At 41.1% G+C, this 16,533-nt stretch overlaps 2 protein-coding genes across 2 annotated transcripts; both read left to right on the forward strand.

Moving 5' to 3' along the window:
* Nucleotides 1-211: 211 nt before the first annotated feature.
* On the forward strand, nucleotides 212-1,171 carry LOC148774175 (olfactory receptor 2B8-like). The gene has a single exon (XM_088831486.1). The coding sequence runs from the start codon at nucleotides 233-235 to the stop codon at nucleotides 1,169-1,171; it is 939 nt and encodes a 312-aa protein (XP_088687612.1). The 5' UTR covers nucleotides 212-232.
* Nucleotides 1,172-14,305: 13,134 nt separating this feature from the next.
* Nucleotides 14,306-15,280, forward strand: LOC129543382 (olfactory receptor 2B8-like). Its single transcript, XM_055406448.2, has one exon. The coding sequence runs from the start codon at nucleotides 14,342-14,344 to the stop codon at nucleotides 15,278-15,280; it is 939 nt and encodes a 312-aa protein (XP_055262423.2). The 5' UTR covers nucleotides 14,306-14,341.
* The last annotated feature ends 1,253 nt before the right edge of the window (nucleotides 15,281-16,533 follow it).

Below are 16,533 nucleotides of genomic sequence, written 5' to 3' on the forward strand. Positions count from 1 at the left end.
ATTTTCTTATATTTATTTCAATATAAAATTTTTGTGACTAGTAAAGAATTAATTGATTTCAGATATATCATTTTCCATGAATACATCATTTATTCAAATAGTTGCATATAAAATCACATGTCCATGTCTTTGAACATGATAGATTTTCCTCTTCATCTCTGCGCTTTTTTGGAAGATAACTTTAATAAATTGCTAAACGCTTGATTTGACAGGAGCCATATGCTAACAAAGGATGGAACAGAAAAATAGAAGCTCTTTCGCTGGATTTATCTTACGAGGCTTCTCTGACAGGCTTGAACTTGAGCTGGTCCTTTTTGTGGTCCTTTTGATCTTCTATATCTTCACTTTGCTGGGAAACACAACCATCATTGCTTTGTCCTACTTGGACCCACGTCTTCACACCCCAATGTACTTTTTCCTCTCTAACCTGAGCTTTCTGGACATGTGCTACACCACCAGCATTGTTCCACAGCTCCTGTTTAATCTCAGCGGAGCAGACAAATCCATCTCCTTTGGTGGCTGTGTAGTTCAAATGTACATCTCTCTGGCGTTGGGATGTACAGAATGTATTCTTCTAGGAGTTATGGCAATTGACCGCTATGCAGCTGTCTGCAGGCCTCTTCACTACACAGTAATCATGCACCCCGGTCTGTGTGCCCTGATGGCTTCTGCTTCATGGATCATTGGTTTTGCCAACTCCTTATTGCAGACAGTGCTTGTCTTCCTTTTACCTCGTTGTGGAAGAAATAAATTAGACCACTTTTTCTGTGAGATCCCTCCTTTTCTCAAACTTGCCTGTGTTGACACCACTATGAATCTGTATGTGACCTTCTTTGGCAGTGTCATCATTCTTCTCACACCAGTTTCATTAATCATGTTTTCCTATGGTCGGATTGTCAGGGCGGTCTTAAGAATCAAGTCCACTGCAGGGCAGAGAAAAGCATTTGGCACGTGTGGATCCCACCTCACGGTGGTCTCCCTGTTCTTTGGCACAGCCATCTATGTGTATTTTCAGCCCAGCAGCAACAACTCCCAGGATCAGGACAAGTTCATGTCTCTCTTCTACACTGTCATCATCCCCATGACCAACCCCCTCATATATACACTGAGGAACAGGGATGTGAAGGGAGCGATGAAGAAGGTGCTTTGGAAGGACTCTGACTCCAGATGATGGGTGAGGAGGACAGTTAAATGGAAGGACTTTGAATGGCAGAACTATTCAGATATGTACATGTGTACCATGAGCCATCTAAAATTTCCTTTGGCAACTCTGAAGGGAATTTGTTTACTTCATTCCCTTTGAAAAGTGAGTGTTCAAATTCTAGGTTCATGTATTCCTTTCAACTTTCAGAGACGTGGATTTAGTGTTCCAACAGCATCTGTTTTGTATTTCTTGTTTTTTAATTTATTGTTTTGTATTTCTTGTTTTTTAATTTATTGTTTTGTATTTATTGTTTTTTAAATTTCCAGTGTTTTTCTTGTTTACAGCCAAAATAACAGCAGGAAATCACTGAAATGCTCTATAGAATATTAACATTTTATCATTTCCTAAGAATTGCTACTGTTACAACTCGTGTATTCAGATGCCAAAGGGTAGATATCAGTTAGCTTCTTCTATATAACAAATCACTTCAAACCTTAGTTGCTTAAAACACTAACCATTAATTTATCTCACAATTATGTGCGTCAGCATTTGAGCTAAGTTCAGCTGAACAGTTCTTCTTGTCTTGGTTGGACTCACTCAGATGTCTGCAGTAGGCTTCTGGGTCTACTTAGGGTTTCCTGATCTAGAATGCCACAGTGGGCATGGTTTCCACCTCCTTGATGTGGTGTCTTGTCTTCCAGTACGGTGGCCTGGAATGTTCATATGGGCAAGGCCAATTTCCAAGTCCTTGTGACAGATTTATTGTTTAAGATATGGCTACTCTCCTGCTTGCCTGTCCTGTCTTTCTTTGTGCATTTTTTACCTCTACAAATAGTAACTGTTAGGGTCTGTTCTTTGTTCCACATGGAGGGTCTAGGAGGTCACAGTGTATTTCCATAGCCTCTTTCCTCAGTCAACAATAAGTAGGGGCTTCCCTGTTGATCTAGTGGTAGAATCCTGCTGCCAATGTAGTGAACACAAGTTACATCCCTGGTTCAGGAAGTTCCTACATGATGCAGAGCAACTCAGGCCATGCGCCACAGCTACCCAGCCAGCTCTCTAGATCTCATGATCCACAGCTACTGAAGCCGGCAGGCTCTAGAGCCCGTGGTCCCCAACAAGAGAAGCCACAGCAATGAGAAGCCCTTGCACCGCAGCTGGGGAAAGGCTGCATGGAGCAATGAAGAGTCACAACAAAGATGAGCACAGCAAAAACAAAAGAAAAAATCCAGCCAACAGGAGGTCTTTCCTGTTGGCCCGGTGGTTAAAGTCCTCACTTTCACTGCAGAGGTCGTGGGTTCTAGCCCTGGTCAGGAAACTAAGATCCACATACTATGCAGCATGGCCAAACATTATAAAACAAAGAGAACAAATCAGTAAGTGGGGACACAGAGGGGTCTGTCACCAGCAATGGCCCTACATGGAACTGCTCAGATTCCGAGTGAAGATTTGACTGATGGGAAATGGGAGCTGATGAGCAGAGTATTTTTCCTTTCTTCTCCTGGGCTGGGGATCTGTTGGATGTCTCCTAGGACATGCTTCAGGGGGACAAATGTGATTGAGCACCCAGTTACTCCATACACTGGAAAAGACTCAGTTGCTGGGAGGGATTGGGGGCAGGAGAAGAAGGGGACGACAGAGAATGAGATGGCTGGATGGCATCACCGACTCGATGGACATGAGTTTGAGTGAACGCCGGGAGTTGGTGATGGACAGGGAGGCCTGTTGTGCTGTGATTCATGGGGTCGTAAAGAGTTGGACAAGACTGAGAGACTGAACTGAACCGAACTGAAATTGAATTTTAAGACTTTTCATGAGATTGGGAGGAAAATCCAGAGATATGACAGGAAAACTCTATTAGTTGAATTAGAGGCTAAGCTGCTGTAGGAGAAAAACCCTGACAATCCAGTAGCATAAAGAAGAGTCTTTCTCTGTCTACCACTGTCTTTGTCTCCTGCTTTCTCTTTCACACAGGGGCGTAGCTTGTCAATAATTGTAGAATATTTCTGCTCCACCTTATTCTTAGTGACTCCCAACATTTGAAGGTTTGTCAAGATCTCTGAATGTTCTAAAGAGAAGGATCTCAGTCAGCATCTAGATGGAGGCTGACTGGAAGGTGGACCATCAGGGAATAACTTCAAATATGTAAGTATACCACTGATAGCTTACGGTGAACGATGTAAGATTCGTGAACACCAAAGAAGATTTAACTTCAGGACCAGGGACTAGGCTTGATCAATCAAGAGCTTTTGTGTAGCTGAGTTTTATTAAAGTATAACAAGCGACAGAGAAAGCTCCTGACATAAACATCAGAAGAGGGATAGAGTGCCCCTCTGCTCGTCTTTAGCAGGATGTTTTATGTCTGTTCAGTTCAGTTCAGTTCAGTTCAGTTCAGTCGCTCAGTCGTGTCCGACTCTTAGCGACCCCATGAATCACAGCACACCAGGCCTCCCTGTCCATCACCAACTCCCGGAGTTCACTCAAACTCATGTCCATCGAGTCGGTGATGCCATCCAGCCACCTCATTCTCTGTCTTCCCCGTCTCCTCCTACCCCCAATTGCTCCCAGCATCAGAGTCTTTTCCAGTGAGTCAACTCGTTGCATGAGGTGGCCAAACTATTGGAGCTTCAGCTTTAGCATAAGTCCTTCCAATGAACACCCAGGATTGATCTCCTTTAGAATGGACTGGTTGGATCTCCTTGCAGTCCAAGGGACTTTCAAGAGTCTTCTCCAGCACCACATTCAAAAGCATCAATTCTTCGGCGATCAGCCTTCCTCTCAGTCCAACTCTCACATCCATACATGACCACGGGAAAAACCATAGCCTTAACTAGACGGACCTTGGTTGGCAAGGTAATGTTCCTGCTCTTTAATATGCTATCTAGGCTGGTCATACCTTTCCTTCCAAGGAGCAAGCGACTTTTAATTTCATGGCTGCAATCAGCATCCGCAGTGATTTTGGAGCCCCAAAAAATAAAGTCTGACACTGTTTCCACTGCTTCCCCATCTATTTCCCAAGAAGTGATGGGACCAGATGCCATGATCTTCGTTTTCTGAAGATTGAGCTTCAAGCCAACCTTTTCACTCTCCTCTTTCACTTTCATCAAGAGGCCTTTGAGTTCCTCTTCACTTTCTGCCATAAGGGTGGTGTCATCTGCATATCTGAGGTTATTGATATTTCTCCCGGCAATCTTGATTCCAGCTTGTGCTTCTTCCAGCCCAGCGTTCCTCATGATGTACTCTGCATATAAATTAAATAAGCAGGGTGACAATATACAACCTTGACGTACTCCCTTTCCTATTTGGAACCAGTCTGTTGTTCCATGTCCAGTTCTGACTGTTGCCTCCTGACCTGCATACAGGTTTCTCAAGAGGCAGGTCAGGTGGTCTGGTATTCCCATCTCTTTCAGAATTTTCCACAGTTTATTGTGATCCACACAGTCAAAGGCCTTGGCATAGTCAATGAAGCAGAAATAGATGTTTTTCTGGAACTCTCTTGCTTTCTCTATAATCCAGCGGATGTTGGCAATTTGATCTCTGGTGCCTCTGCCTTTTCTAAAACCTGCTTGAACATCTGGAAGTTCACGATTCACATATTGCTGAAGCCTAGCTTGGAGAATTTTGAGCATGACTTTACTAGCATGTGAAATGAGTGCAATTGTAGAAAGCTATTAATCAGATTAGAGAGACACCTGAAGGCTGATGGAGTTTCACCAGGCCCCTCTCCCACGATATGCATTTTTGAGATAGGATGGCAGGAGGTATGTCATCCCTCAGCCATAAAACAATTGATGTGAAAACTGGTTTGTTGAGCGATTATCAGCCAAAAGTTAGTCTTAGGCGGAACCATTTTGAAGAAAGGCAAATTCCAAAGCAAATACATATTTCATTAACATAGCCTAAGAAAAACATTTCCATAATAAAAATGCATTGGTTAGCTCAAGGTTTGAGAAAAGTTAAGTTCAGGTGGAACAAGGTATCGTCATGGCGACAGAGAATTTTAAGAGAAAAAAGTCTGACACTTGTAGTGTGTTTCCTCCTGCCTCTTAAGAGAGAGAGGAAAAATGTCTGACACTTGCAGCCTATTTCCTCTGTTTGGAGACCGCTGGCCTTCCTGCTTGTTACCCCCTCACCTTTTTCAGGAGAAGAGTGGGGAGATGCAAGTTTCTGTCTGTTCCTCCACAGTTAGCCCTAAGTTGGGGCGGGGGGCACAGGCAGCCAGTTAGGAGCTCTTCCTTAGTTTCCTACTGTCCTGTTGGATCCAGGAACATAAGCCCTGGCAGGGGCCTGGACTACACGATAAGGAGTGTCTCCTCTGACAGCAGCCCCAAAACCTGGGCGGCCACACATGTGCACAAGATCCTTTAGAGACACTGGTGACCTGGGGTGGGACAGAAGGAGAGCATGATGATGGCACCTGTTGGCTTCTCAGGAGTTTGGTGAGGATTGCAGTTGACCCCGAGATACTTGTTAGAAGTCTTAGCTTTTAGGATAAGGAAATAGGCTTCTTTCAGGGACAAGCTGGAGGTTTCAGACTGTGTCTCTGTGCTGTTCCATGGAGAGATAGCCACAGTGAGTTTGGGTGAGTCTGTTAAGAACTGTATCTCAGTTCCTTATAGCCTCAGGGATTTCATGGACACAGTTTTATTGGCATTCAGAGCTCTATGTTTTGGAGGGTCATGTCTCAGGTGGAAGTCTTCAAAGATAAGGTGCCAGGTGTGGGACACTTTGCTTCTCAGGGAGAAACTGGCAGTGATGACTTCCCTCCTGATTGTATATTGTGGCTCCAAGAGTGGAGTTTATGTAGAGATTTTGTCTCTGCCTCTTCTAATGATTTATTTATTTTTTAATCTTCTAATCACTGTGGATGCTGATTGCAGCCATGAAATTAAAAGATGCTTACCCCTTGGAAGGAAAGTTATGACCAACCTAGACAGCATATTAAAAAGCAGAGACATTACTTTGCCAAGAAAGGTCTGTCGAGTAAAGGCTGTGGTTTTTCCAATGGTCATGTATGGATGTGAGAGTTGGACTGTGAAGAAAGTTGATTGCTGAAGAATTGATGCTTTTGAACTGTGGTGTTGGAGAAGACTCTTGAGAGTCCCTTGGACTGCAAGAAGGTCCAACCAGTCCATCCTAAAGGAGATCAGTCCTGGGTGTTCATTGGAAGGACTGATGCTAAAGCTGAAACTCCAATACTTTGGCCACCTCATGCAAAGAGTTGACTCACTGGAAAAGAGTCTGATGCTGGGAGGGATTTGGGCAGGAGGAGAAGGGGTCGACAGAGAATGAGATGGCTGGATGGCATCACCAACTTGATGGAGGTGAGTTTGAGTGAACTCCGGGAGTAGTTGATGGACAGGGAGGCCTGGCGTGCTGTAATTCATGGGGTCGCAAAGAGTCGGACACGACTGAGTGACTGAACTGAATTGAACTGAATGATTTTAGTGTGGGGGTTTTTATTATTCACCTTGTGTATAGGATTCATGCAGCTAGTTTCTGCATTTCTTTTCGAAGAAGTTTTTCTGTGTAAAACTGCAGATTCACTGTGCCCATGGGAGCGGAGGAGATCTGGAGTCAGTATGTCATGAGTGAACAGGAACCTTCTACCCTTTTGATCAGCTTCCTCTCTCCTTTTCTCTCTCTGACATGCTTGTTGCTTTGTGTTTCTGTCTGTCCCTCTTTTTCTCATTCTCTAGTTCTTGTTCTATTCAAGTCTTTTTTCTTTTTAGACTTTTCATTTTGAAATAATTAGATTGAAGGGAAAGTCCAAAGTTAGTAGAGAGAAGTAGAGAGAAGCCCTCTTCCAGGGAATCTTCACAACCCAGTGATCAAACTGAGGTCTCATGCACTTCAGGCATATTCTTCACCATCTGAGCCACCGGGGAAGCCCAAGAATACTGGAGTGGGTAGCCTATCTCTTCTCCAGGGGATCTTCCTGACTCAGGAATTGAACCAGAGTCTCCTCCATTGCAGGCGAATTCTTTACCAGCTGATCTACTAGGGAAGCCCATTATACAACTATAATACCATTTAATAACTAGGAAACTGACATAGGTACAATGTGTGTGTTTAAGTCTATGTAATTTTTTCCCCGTTTCGTTTCCTGTATCTACCATCACAATCAAGATATGGATTTATTCCATCACCACACACATCTCCTTTGTGATACCCCTTTAGAGTCACTTCTAGCCCCTCCCTTCCCCTGAAAGTGAAAGTCACTTAGTCAGCATCTGACTGCTTTTGACCACCTCAACTATATAGTCCATTTAATCCTCTAGGCCCGTATACTGGAGTGGGTAGCCTTTCCCAAGCCAGTAATTGAACCAGGGTCCTCTGTATTGCAGGTGGATTCTTTACCAACTATCAGGGAAGCACCGGCTCCCCTGAACCCTCTGTAAAACCATCCCTAACTCTTGCTAAGTCACTTCAGTCATGTCCGACTCTGTGTGACCCCATAGACGGAAGCCCACCAGGCTCCCCTGTCCCTGGGATTCTCCAGGCAAGAACACTGGAGGGGGTTGCCATTTCCTTCTCCAATGTGTGAAAGTGAAAAGTGAATCTGAAGTCGCTCAGTCGTGTCCGACCCTTAGCGACCCCACAGACTGCAGCCTACCAGGCTCCTCCATCCATGGGATTTTCTAGGCAAGAGTACTGGAGTGGCTTGCCATTGCCTTCTCCGAAGGCAGTACTAATTTGGTCTCTGTCTCTATTATTTTGTTATTTCATGGGTATATAGATGGGATCATATTTAACTTGTTAACATAGACTTATTTTCATACAACATAATACCCTTGAGACTCATCCAAGATGTTGTCTGTGTCAATAGTTTATTCTTTTTTTATTATCAAGTAGTATTCCATGGTATGTGTGTACCATTATTTGTTTAAAATATTTTAGTTGTTTTCAGCTTTATGCTGTTAAAGATACTGCTGGTATGAAAAACTGTACACAGGTTTTTGTGTGAAATAATTTTTTTTTCTCTGTCATAAATGCCCAAGAGCTTGATTACTGGGCTGTATGGCAAGAGCATATTTGGTTTTCAAAGAAATAGCCAAGCTCTTTTATCAAGTAGCTGCATCATTTTATATTCTCATTAGTAATGTATGAGTGATTCAAGTTTTCCACAGTCTCACCTACATTTGGTATTGTTCCTATATTTTTCATTTTTGTTGTTCTAGTAGGTGGGTGGTGATATGTCTTCATGGTCTTAGTCTGCGTTTTGCTGATGATTAGTGATGCTAGACATGTTTTCATGTTTCATAAAGACATCTTTACCATCTGTATATTTACATTTGTGAGTTATCTGCTCCAAAATTTTTGAGTTATTTTCTTATTGTAGAGTTTTGAGAGTTCTTTGTATATTCTAGATATGAGCATTTTCTATGAGAAGCAGTTTGAAAATATTTTCTTCCAGTTTGTAGCTTATCTTATTATTCTCTTAACAGGGTCTTTAACAATGTTTTTTAGTTTGATGAATCCTTATTTGTAGAATTAAAAAAAAATAGATCCTGCTTTTGTTGTATTATATTCCAATATAAAACAAGAATTTTGAAAAATAGCATAGGAAAAAAATCATGTGATTTCAAGTAAGCATTCCTAGATAATGTCAAATTGTTAGCCAACATTATTTTGCCAGTTAATATTTGCATCAGCAAAATAGAACCGGGAAGAAGTGTTAATAGCAGGTCTATAATTCTCTCCATCTCTGGACACCCTATGCCATATTGATCTTTACTTGGTCTCCTTATAAATATTATGTTGGGATTTAATTATTGGAGAGATTACTGAGAAAATTCTAATTTAAGACTATTTTAAGGAAGAGATAGTTTCTCTCTGCAGACAGAATATTATTAAAAAAAGGAATTTATAGTTATATGGGTAATGGTTGGCTATAAAATGTAAATTAATTATAGAAGCTCTCTGTGCTTTCCTGACTAATAACATACAAAAACCAAGATGCTTCAAACCTAAATAGTTTTCTCTGGGATAGCTTATACTACTAACTGCTGCTGCTGCTGCTAAGTCACTTCAGTCGTGTCTAACTCTGTGTGACCCCATAGTCGGCAGCCCACCGGCTCCCCCATCCCTGGGATTCTCCAGGCAAGAACACTGGAGTGGTTTACCATTTCCTTCTCCATACTACTAACTAGCAGTGGTCTATCACTCTGAAACAAAGTGTGTTCTAGTGGGGAAAAGAAATTTTATATTTTTGAAGCTGCATTTGATGGTTAGGCCAAAGCCTTCCATAGACAGATGTTAAGTATTCCTGCCTTTTCCTTGTATAGTCAAGTATGTAAGTTGTTTTGAAATTGAGTGATCTTCAAACTTCAATACACACAATAACCTTCAAGTCTCTTTCAATTTACTTTAGCAATTATAGCTATCTTGATTACCTCAATCATGTGCATCGTAAATGGAAAGATGAGCTGAACTGTAGGAAACCATGGACTTTCCATTTAAAAAGTCAGTAGTTTTTCTGTTTGCTTAAGTAAATTATTGCAACTCTCTGATAGCAATTCAGCAATGTCATAGAGGACTTGATATTTTTCCTTAGCCACATTAGAAGTTTGGGAGTAAAATGTGGGTGTTGCCATTTAATATATTACCTTAAAGGTTAGAATCTGCCTAAACTTTAACTCTGTGATCTCTTAAAAGTTGGTTGTAATTTGCTCTATGACTCAGGGACTCAAACAGGGGCTCTGTAAAACCTAGAGGAATAGGATGTGGAGGGAGGCACAGGAGGAAAGGAACATAGGTATACCTAAGGCTGATTCATACTGATGTTTGACAGAAGCTAACACAATATGCCTAGAAAATCCCATGGATGGAGGAGCCTGGTAGGCTGCAGTCTGTGGGGTCGCTAAGGGTCGGACACGACTGAGTGACTTCACTTTCCCTTTTCACTTTCACACATTGGAGAAGGAAATGGCAACCCCCTCCAGTGTTCTTGCCTGGAGAATTCCAGGGACAGGGGAGCCTGGTCGGCTTCTGTCTATGGGGTCACACAGAGTCGGACACAACTGAAATGACTACAGAAGCAGCAGCAACACAATACTGTAAAGCAATTCTCCTTCAATTAAAAATACATAAATTTAATTAATAAACAAAGAAAAAAAGAATTTTTAAATGAATACTATGTGAATTGTAGGTGAAAATTATGAATATTAGGTGAAAATTAACTTATATTTAAAGTTAAGTAACTGAACGAGTTCTTATTTATATATGCAGGGTTTTTTTTTTTTTTTTTTTGCGATTGTGTGAAAAAATCTCAAGTGTTTAGTAAAATACCTAAGCCATTAAAAGAGGAGAGCTAAAATAACTGCAAAGTGTAGGGAGTTATCTGACCTCTGTCATTCATGAGAAGTTACAAAAGAGGCAGGTTAGGTATCCTCTTGCATTCTCTTTGATATTCATTTTTCCTGAGGAATGTCATCTGTCAGCAACTAGGCAACATCAGCTAATTAATAGTACAGGACATCCATTCCTCAGAGACTTCAGCCAGGTAAACAGTTTTCACCAGACCAGTTTTACTGCCGTTTCATACCAATCTCATTCTTCCATAATGAGCTCTCTGTCAGAGAGCCAAGGCATTATATTCAGAAGGAATCCTGAGAGTTTGAAATTGCCTTCGTATGTCATCCTACCAGCTAGACAGAATGCCGATCTTCAGTACAATGTGAAGGTATTTGAAGTTATCAAGAGAAAGCATCTTCTTGCTTCAGGAAAACTTAGGGATATTCCAGTGCTGGTAGAGTCAACTTGTGTAGTCATTTCATACAACCTGTGTCCTTGGTCTACATACTCATGTTCCAATGCCCAGTACTGTATTAAGGCAGGAACTTGGAAAGGAGGCAGAGAGCTTAGTACACTCACAGAAGGTGAATAAGACTGAGGGGACTGGAACTTGATCTCTGTAGTACTTTAGGAATTGGTAAGTTAGCTTGTTTTCAGTTGCAAGTGTTCTTTAAAGGTTACATTGAGTAACGTCCAGAAATTCCTATAGCAATTCACCAACTTAACTGTTCCTTATGGAAGCCAACATTTTATTCCTAGACATTTCATCCTATTGTAGTATATTCATTATGTCTCAGTATGTATATATGGAAAAATTGAAATACAAGATTTTTGGCTGTAATAAAACATGTCCTTCTGTAATCGAATAATAGCATATATGTGAATGTGAAAATATTAGACTATACACTTTCACTTTTTCCTCTGCTCCTATTTGCTGTGAAATTACAGAATGTTTCTTAAAGTGTATTGTCAATATCTGTAGTTTTAAAATGTTCATTTTCTTAAAGAAATGAACATGTGTACTTTTCCACATGCTAGCTTGCAGTTCGGAGAAGGCAATGGCAAGCCACTCCAGTACTCTTGCCTAGAAAATCCCATGGATGGAGGAGCCTGGTAGTCTGCAGTCTGTGGGATCGCTAAGGGTCGAACACGACTGAGCGACTTCACTTTCACACATTGGAGAAGGAAATGGCAACCCCCTCCAGTGTTCTTGCCTGGAGAATCCCAGGGACGGGGGAGCCTGGTGGGCTTCGGTCTATGGGGTCACACAGAGTCGGACACGACTGAAGTAACTCAGCAGCAGCAGCAGCAGCAGCAGCAGCTTGCAGTTACAACAATGAATGTCCATTTTGTGGTTACTGTGTCAATGCATTTTTGAATTTATTGGTAATGAAAAATGATCATTCTTTGATTGAGGAGAAATACCAATTTGAGAGGAGACACGTGGGTCAGAAAAGGTGATCTGAATGTTTAATTTATCAGTAAATTAGGCAGATGACAAGGTGATGCGTAATGTACACTGGAGACTGTCCTTCCATCCTGCACACACTTATGAATGGACTCTACGATTTGTATGAATGCTCCCGGTGTCCAGCTCAGATCTTTTCTACTGGCTGGTGCACCAGTCCACACCGTATTTGTCATGAGTGTTGACTGATAGCTTCACAGCTCTTTCCTTCTTCAGAAAATTGCTATCAGTTTATCGGAGCCACATTGCCAGGAGGTCTCCTGAATGTGCTTGGGGCAGCTTGCAATCAATGACAGACTCGTGGGATATATAAAAGGCTGCATTTTTGTTAAGATGGGACTGCATCTGAAACAATGCATGCTCCACAGCTTGTTATTCTGTATAGTTGTAACTAGACTCATTTAAATGACTAGGTATTTAGATTTACTTGAGTGAAAATTAAATTTAAAATTCAGTTCTTTATCTGCCCCACTTGAAATGCTCAGGTAACATTGATTGTGTAAGTGAAGACAGAATATTTTTACCAGGAGATAGTTCTATTTGGAGAGTCATTTTCCAGCTTTCTATGGGATCAGTTCAGTTCAGTTCAGTCGCTCAGTCATGTCCGACTCTTTGGGACCCCATGAATCAGGCCTCCCTGTCCATCTCCAACTCCTTGAGTTCACTCAAACTCATGTCCATCGAGTCGGTGATGCCATCCAGCCATCTCCTCCTCTATCGTCCCCTTCTCCTCCTGCCCCCAATCCCTCCCAGCATCACAATCTTTTCCAGTGAGTCAACTCTTCGCATGAGGTGGCCAAAGTATTGGAGTTTCAGCTTTAGCATCAGTCCTTCCAATGAACACCCAGTTTCTTGATATTCCATTTGAGATCACATCCTTGCTTAGCACATTTGTCTGCTCTGTTTTGCTTCCCTGATTCTCTTTGTCTTGAGGACATTCAATCAACAAACAGTAAAGGAATTCCCATTTCAACCTCTTCTCCCCAACCTTGCCAAACTCTGTCCATACTGATTAGAAGTGTTATTTCTGAGATTGTGATTGACCCATTTCTTCCTCATTTATATGCTCTTCATTGCCATTAAAATATTGATAGTGAATAATCCTGTCCCCTATAGGAATTCCAGGCATTTAGTTGTTGGTAATATATGAAATTGAAATCAACAGGAAGAAAATATAAGTGCAGGTCACTGGATTTTGAACTTCTACTGTGAACTGACTACTTCTGCTGTTTAGTCGTTAAGTCGCGTCAACTCTTTTCGACCCCATGGACTCTATCCCACCAAGAATTTCTGTACTGAAGTGGATTGCCATTTCCTTCTTCAAGGTATCTTCCCGGTCCAGGGATTGAATCCGTGTTACCTGCATTTCCTGCATTGGCAGGCAGTTCTTTACCACTAAGCCAAGAGGGAAGCCCATGAACTGACTGTGCACAATGAATAAATTTTTGGAGTTCTTGTTAAATTGGTATAGTAATTTTAGGTATCTTAAGGGCAAGAGTGAAGTGCTATAATTGAAGGTTATTTTCAGGCCCTGAGCAATTTACTTTTTAGTACTGTACAAAAAGACCAGGATACAGAATTCACTAACATCGTGAATTAGGAGTACAGTAACTATTCTGCCAAAATGTTTACAGGAAGCAGTATCATAGTCATACTTTGAATGTAATATAATCCTTTGTACAAGTACATTCTAGCTCATACATTTCTATATCTGAATGCATTTTAGAGATTATTTTGTATTATTCTATTCCATGTGAAGTGAAAATCATTCAGTTCTGTCTGACTCTTTGCGACTCCATGGACTGTATAGCCCGTGGAATTGTCCAGTCCAGAATACTGCATTGGGTAGCCTTTCCATTCTTCTGGGGATCTGCCTAACCCAGGGATAGAACCCAGGTCTCCCATATTGCAGGTGGATTCTTTACCAGCTGAGCCACAAGGGAAGCCCCTATTACATGTGATGTATGTGCATATCTGGTTATGTAGAATTATGAGATACAAATTTAAAATAAACTTTGTCCCTTTGTCTACATCTTTCTTACTCTTTCTAATCACTCTCCCTTGTTTTCCCTCATTCCCACTTTTTCTAAAATGTACATATATAATGACCATATTTAATCCTATTAAACTCAATCTGAAAGAGGCACTTTATAAGGATGATTGATAACCAAGCTTCATGATTTTATTTTATTATTATTATGTATTATTTTCTTGTATTAATTATCAGTATATAACTCAATATATAACTTTTTGTGATTGTATAGAGCTCAACTTCAATAGGTACATCATTTATTTAAATAGTTGCATATAAATCACATGACCATGTCTTTGAACATGAAAAATTTTCCTCTTTATCCCTGCACGTTCTTTGCAAGATACTTTTAATAAATTGCTAAATGCTTGATTTGACAGGAGCCATGTGCTAACAAAGGATGGAACAGAGAAATGAAAGCTCTTTCGCTGGATTTATCTTACTGGGCTTCTCTGACAGGGTTGAACTTGAGCTAGTCCTCTTTGTGGTCCTTCTGATTTTCTACATCTTCACTTTGCTGGGAAACACAACCATCATTGCATTGTCCTACTTGGACCCACGTCTTGATACTCCTATGTGCTTTTTCCTCTCTAACCTGAGCTTTCTGGACATGTGCTACACCACCAGCATTGTTCCCCAGTTCCTATTTAATCTCAGTGGAGCCGACAAATCCATCTCCTTTGGTGGCTGTATAGTTCAAATGTACATCTCTCTGGCGCTGGGCTGTACAGAATGTATTCTTCTAGGAGTTATGGCAATTGACCGCTATGCAGCTGTCTGCAGGCCCCTTCACTACACAGTAATCATGCACCCTCGTCTGTGTGCCCTGATGGCTTCCGCTTCATGGATCACTGGTTTTGCCAACTCCTTATTGCAGACAGTGCTTGTCTTCCTTTTACCTCGTTGTGGAAGAAATAAATTAGCCCACTTCTTTTGTGAGATCCCTCCATTTCTCAAACTTGCCTGTGTTGACATCACTATCAATGTGTATGCGAGCTTCTTTGCCAGTATCATCATTCTTCTCACACCTGTTACGTTGATTGTGTTCTCCTATGGTCGGATTGTCAGGGCGGTCTTAAGAATCAAGTCCACTGCAGGGCAGAGAAAAGCATTTGGCACGTGTGGATCCCACCTCATGGTGGTCTCCCTGTTCTTTGGCACAGCCATCTATGTGTATTATCAGCCCAGCAGCAACAACTCCCAGGATCAGGACAAGTTCATGTCTCTCTTCTACACTGTCATAATCCCCATGACCAACCCCCTCATATATACACTGAGGAACAGGGATGTGAAGGGAACGATGAAGAAGGTGCTTTGGAAAGACTCTGACTCCAGATGATGGGTGAGGAGGACAGTTTAATGGAAGGACCTTGAACACCAGTGCTCTTTAGATGTATCTATGTGTACTGCACGGGTCATCTCAAATCCCCTCTGACAACTCTAAAGGGAATATGTTTACTTCATTCCCTTTGAAAAGTGAGTGTTCAGATTCTATGTTTATGTATTCATTTCAACTTCCAGAGATGTTGATTCAGTGTTCTGACACCATCTGCTTGGTAGTTACTGTTTTAAAAATCTCCGAGGATTTTTCATATTTGCATTCCCATTTGGGTACATTGTTCCACATGTATTTGCAAAAAACATGAGCTTATATCATATGAAGCCTAAATAAGAACATAAAACTATGGAAACACTGTAAGGAATATTATTAATAATATTTTCTAGGAGTTAGTAGAAGATACCGTTCATTGTTTTATTTTGATCATGGCTCTACTAAAATTCCATGGTTTGACTGTTTGATCAGACATTTTTCACTGATGTAGGTGGAGCACTTGTGGGGAAAATAAAGTTTTAAAGTCAAAGAATATCTTGCTGCACTAATCCCATTAAAGCCATTCAGACATCAGGTGGAACTGTAACCTCAGCAGTGGGGCAGACATACTGTGTAGGATCATTTCAGAGAAGGCTGCGCTTGGGACTCGCTGAGTGAAGGGTGTGATGCACTGCTGGCAGTAACAGTGGTAGCCCTTCATTGGTAAGAACACCAGGTAGTTCTTACATGCATTTTGTACACAGCAGGAGAGAAACACCGATGTGAGGTATAATGTTGGTTATTTTAATTTTGTGAGCCACCTAGTGCCTCTCTAAAATGAGATTTTTAAATGAGGAATTTTCGAAGGCATTATATCTGAGTAGCATATGACCCAAGTTCTACTACATATTCTACACCTTTTACCTACTGTGATGCAGCAAAAGTTTCAAAGGGTAAAATATGTTTAGATTATTCTCGTCGTGCCATTTTATAAAGTCATTGATTTAGGCATCACTTGGTTAAGACCTTAGAATCTCAACTCTGCCAAACGTCCCATGACATTCGGATTTAGTGAAGTATAAAAATATTGGAAATGGCCCCTGATTCCCAGGTAATCCCATGTTTTGTGGAGATGTCCTCAGACTCAGAAGGAAATTGAAAAAATAAATATTGTGTCTTCTAATTTAAAAATGCATGCCTAAGCTTTAGTAGTCGCTGTCTAATTGTGAAATAAATGTCACAGAGTTCTAAATTAAGAGTATCAAAATAAACTATCCAGA

The sequence above is a fragment of the Moschus berezovskii genome, chromosome 23 (genome assembly GCF_049115385.1).
Source record: "Moschus berezovskii isolate FMDL1 chromosome 23, NW_MosBer_1.0, whole genome shotgun sequence".
Classification (NCBI taxonomy): Eukaryota; Metazoa; Chordata; class Mammalia; order Artiodactyla; family Moschidae; genus Moschus; species Moschus berezovskii.

Coding starts and splice junctions, on each gene's coding strand:
- LOC148774175 (XM_088831486.1), top strand. CDS start 233: ATGGAACAGAAAAATAGAAGCTCTTTCGCTGGATTTATCTTACGAGGC.
- LOC129543382 (XM_055406448.2), top strand. CDS start 14,342: ATGGAACAGAGAAATGAAAGCTCTTTCGCTGGATTTATCTTACTGGGC.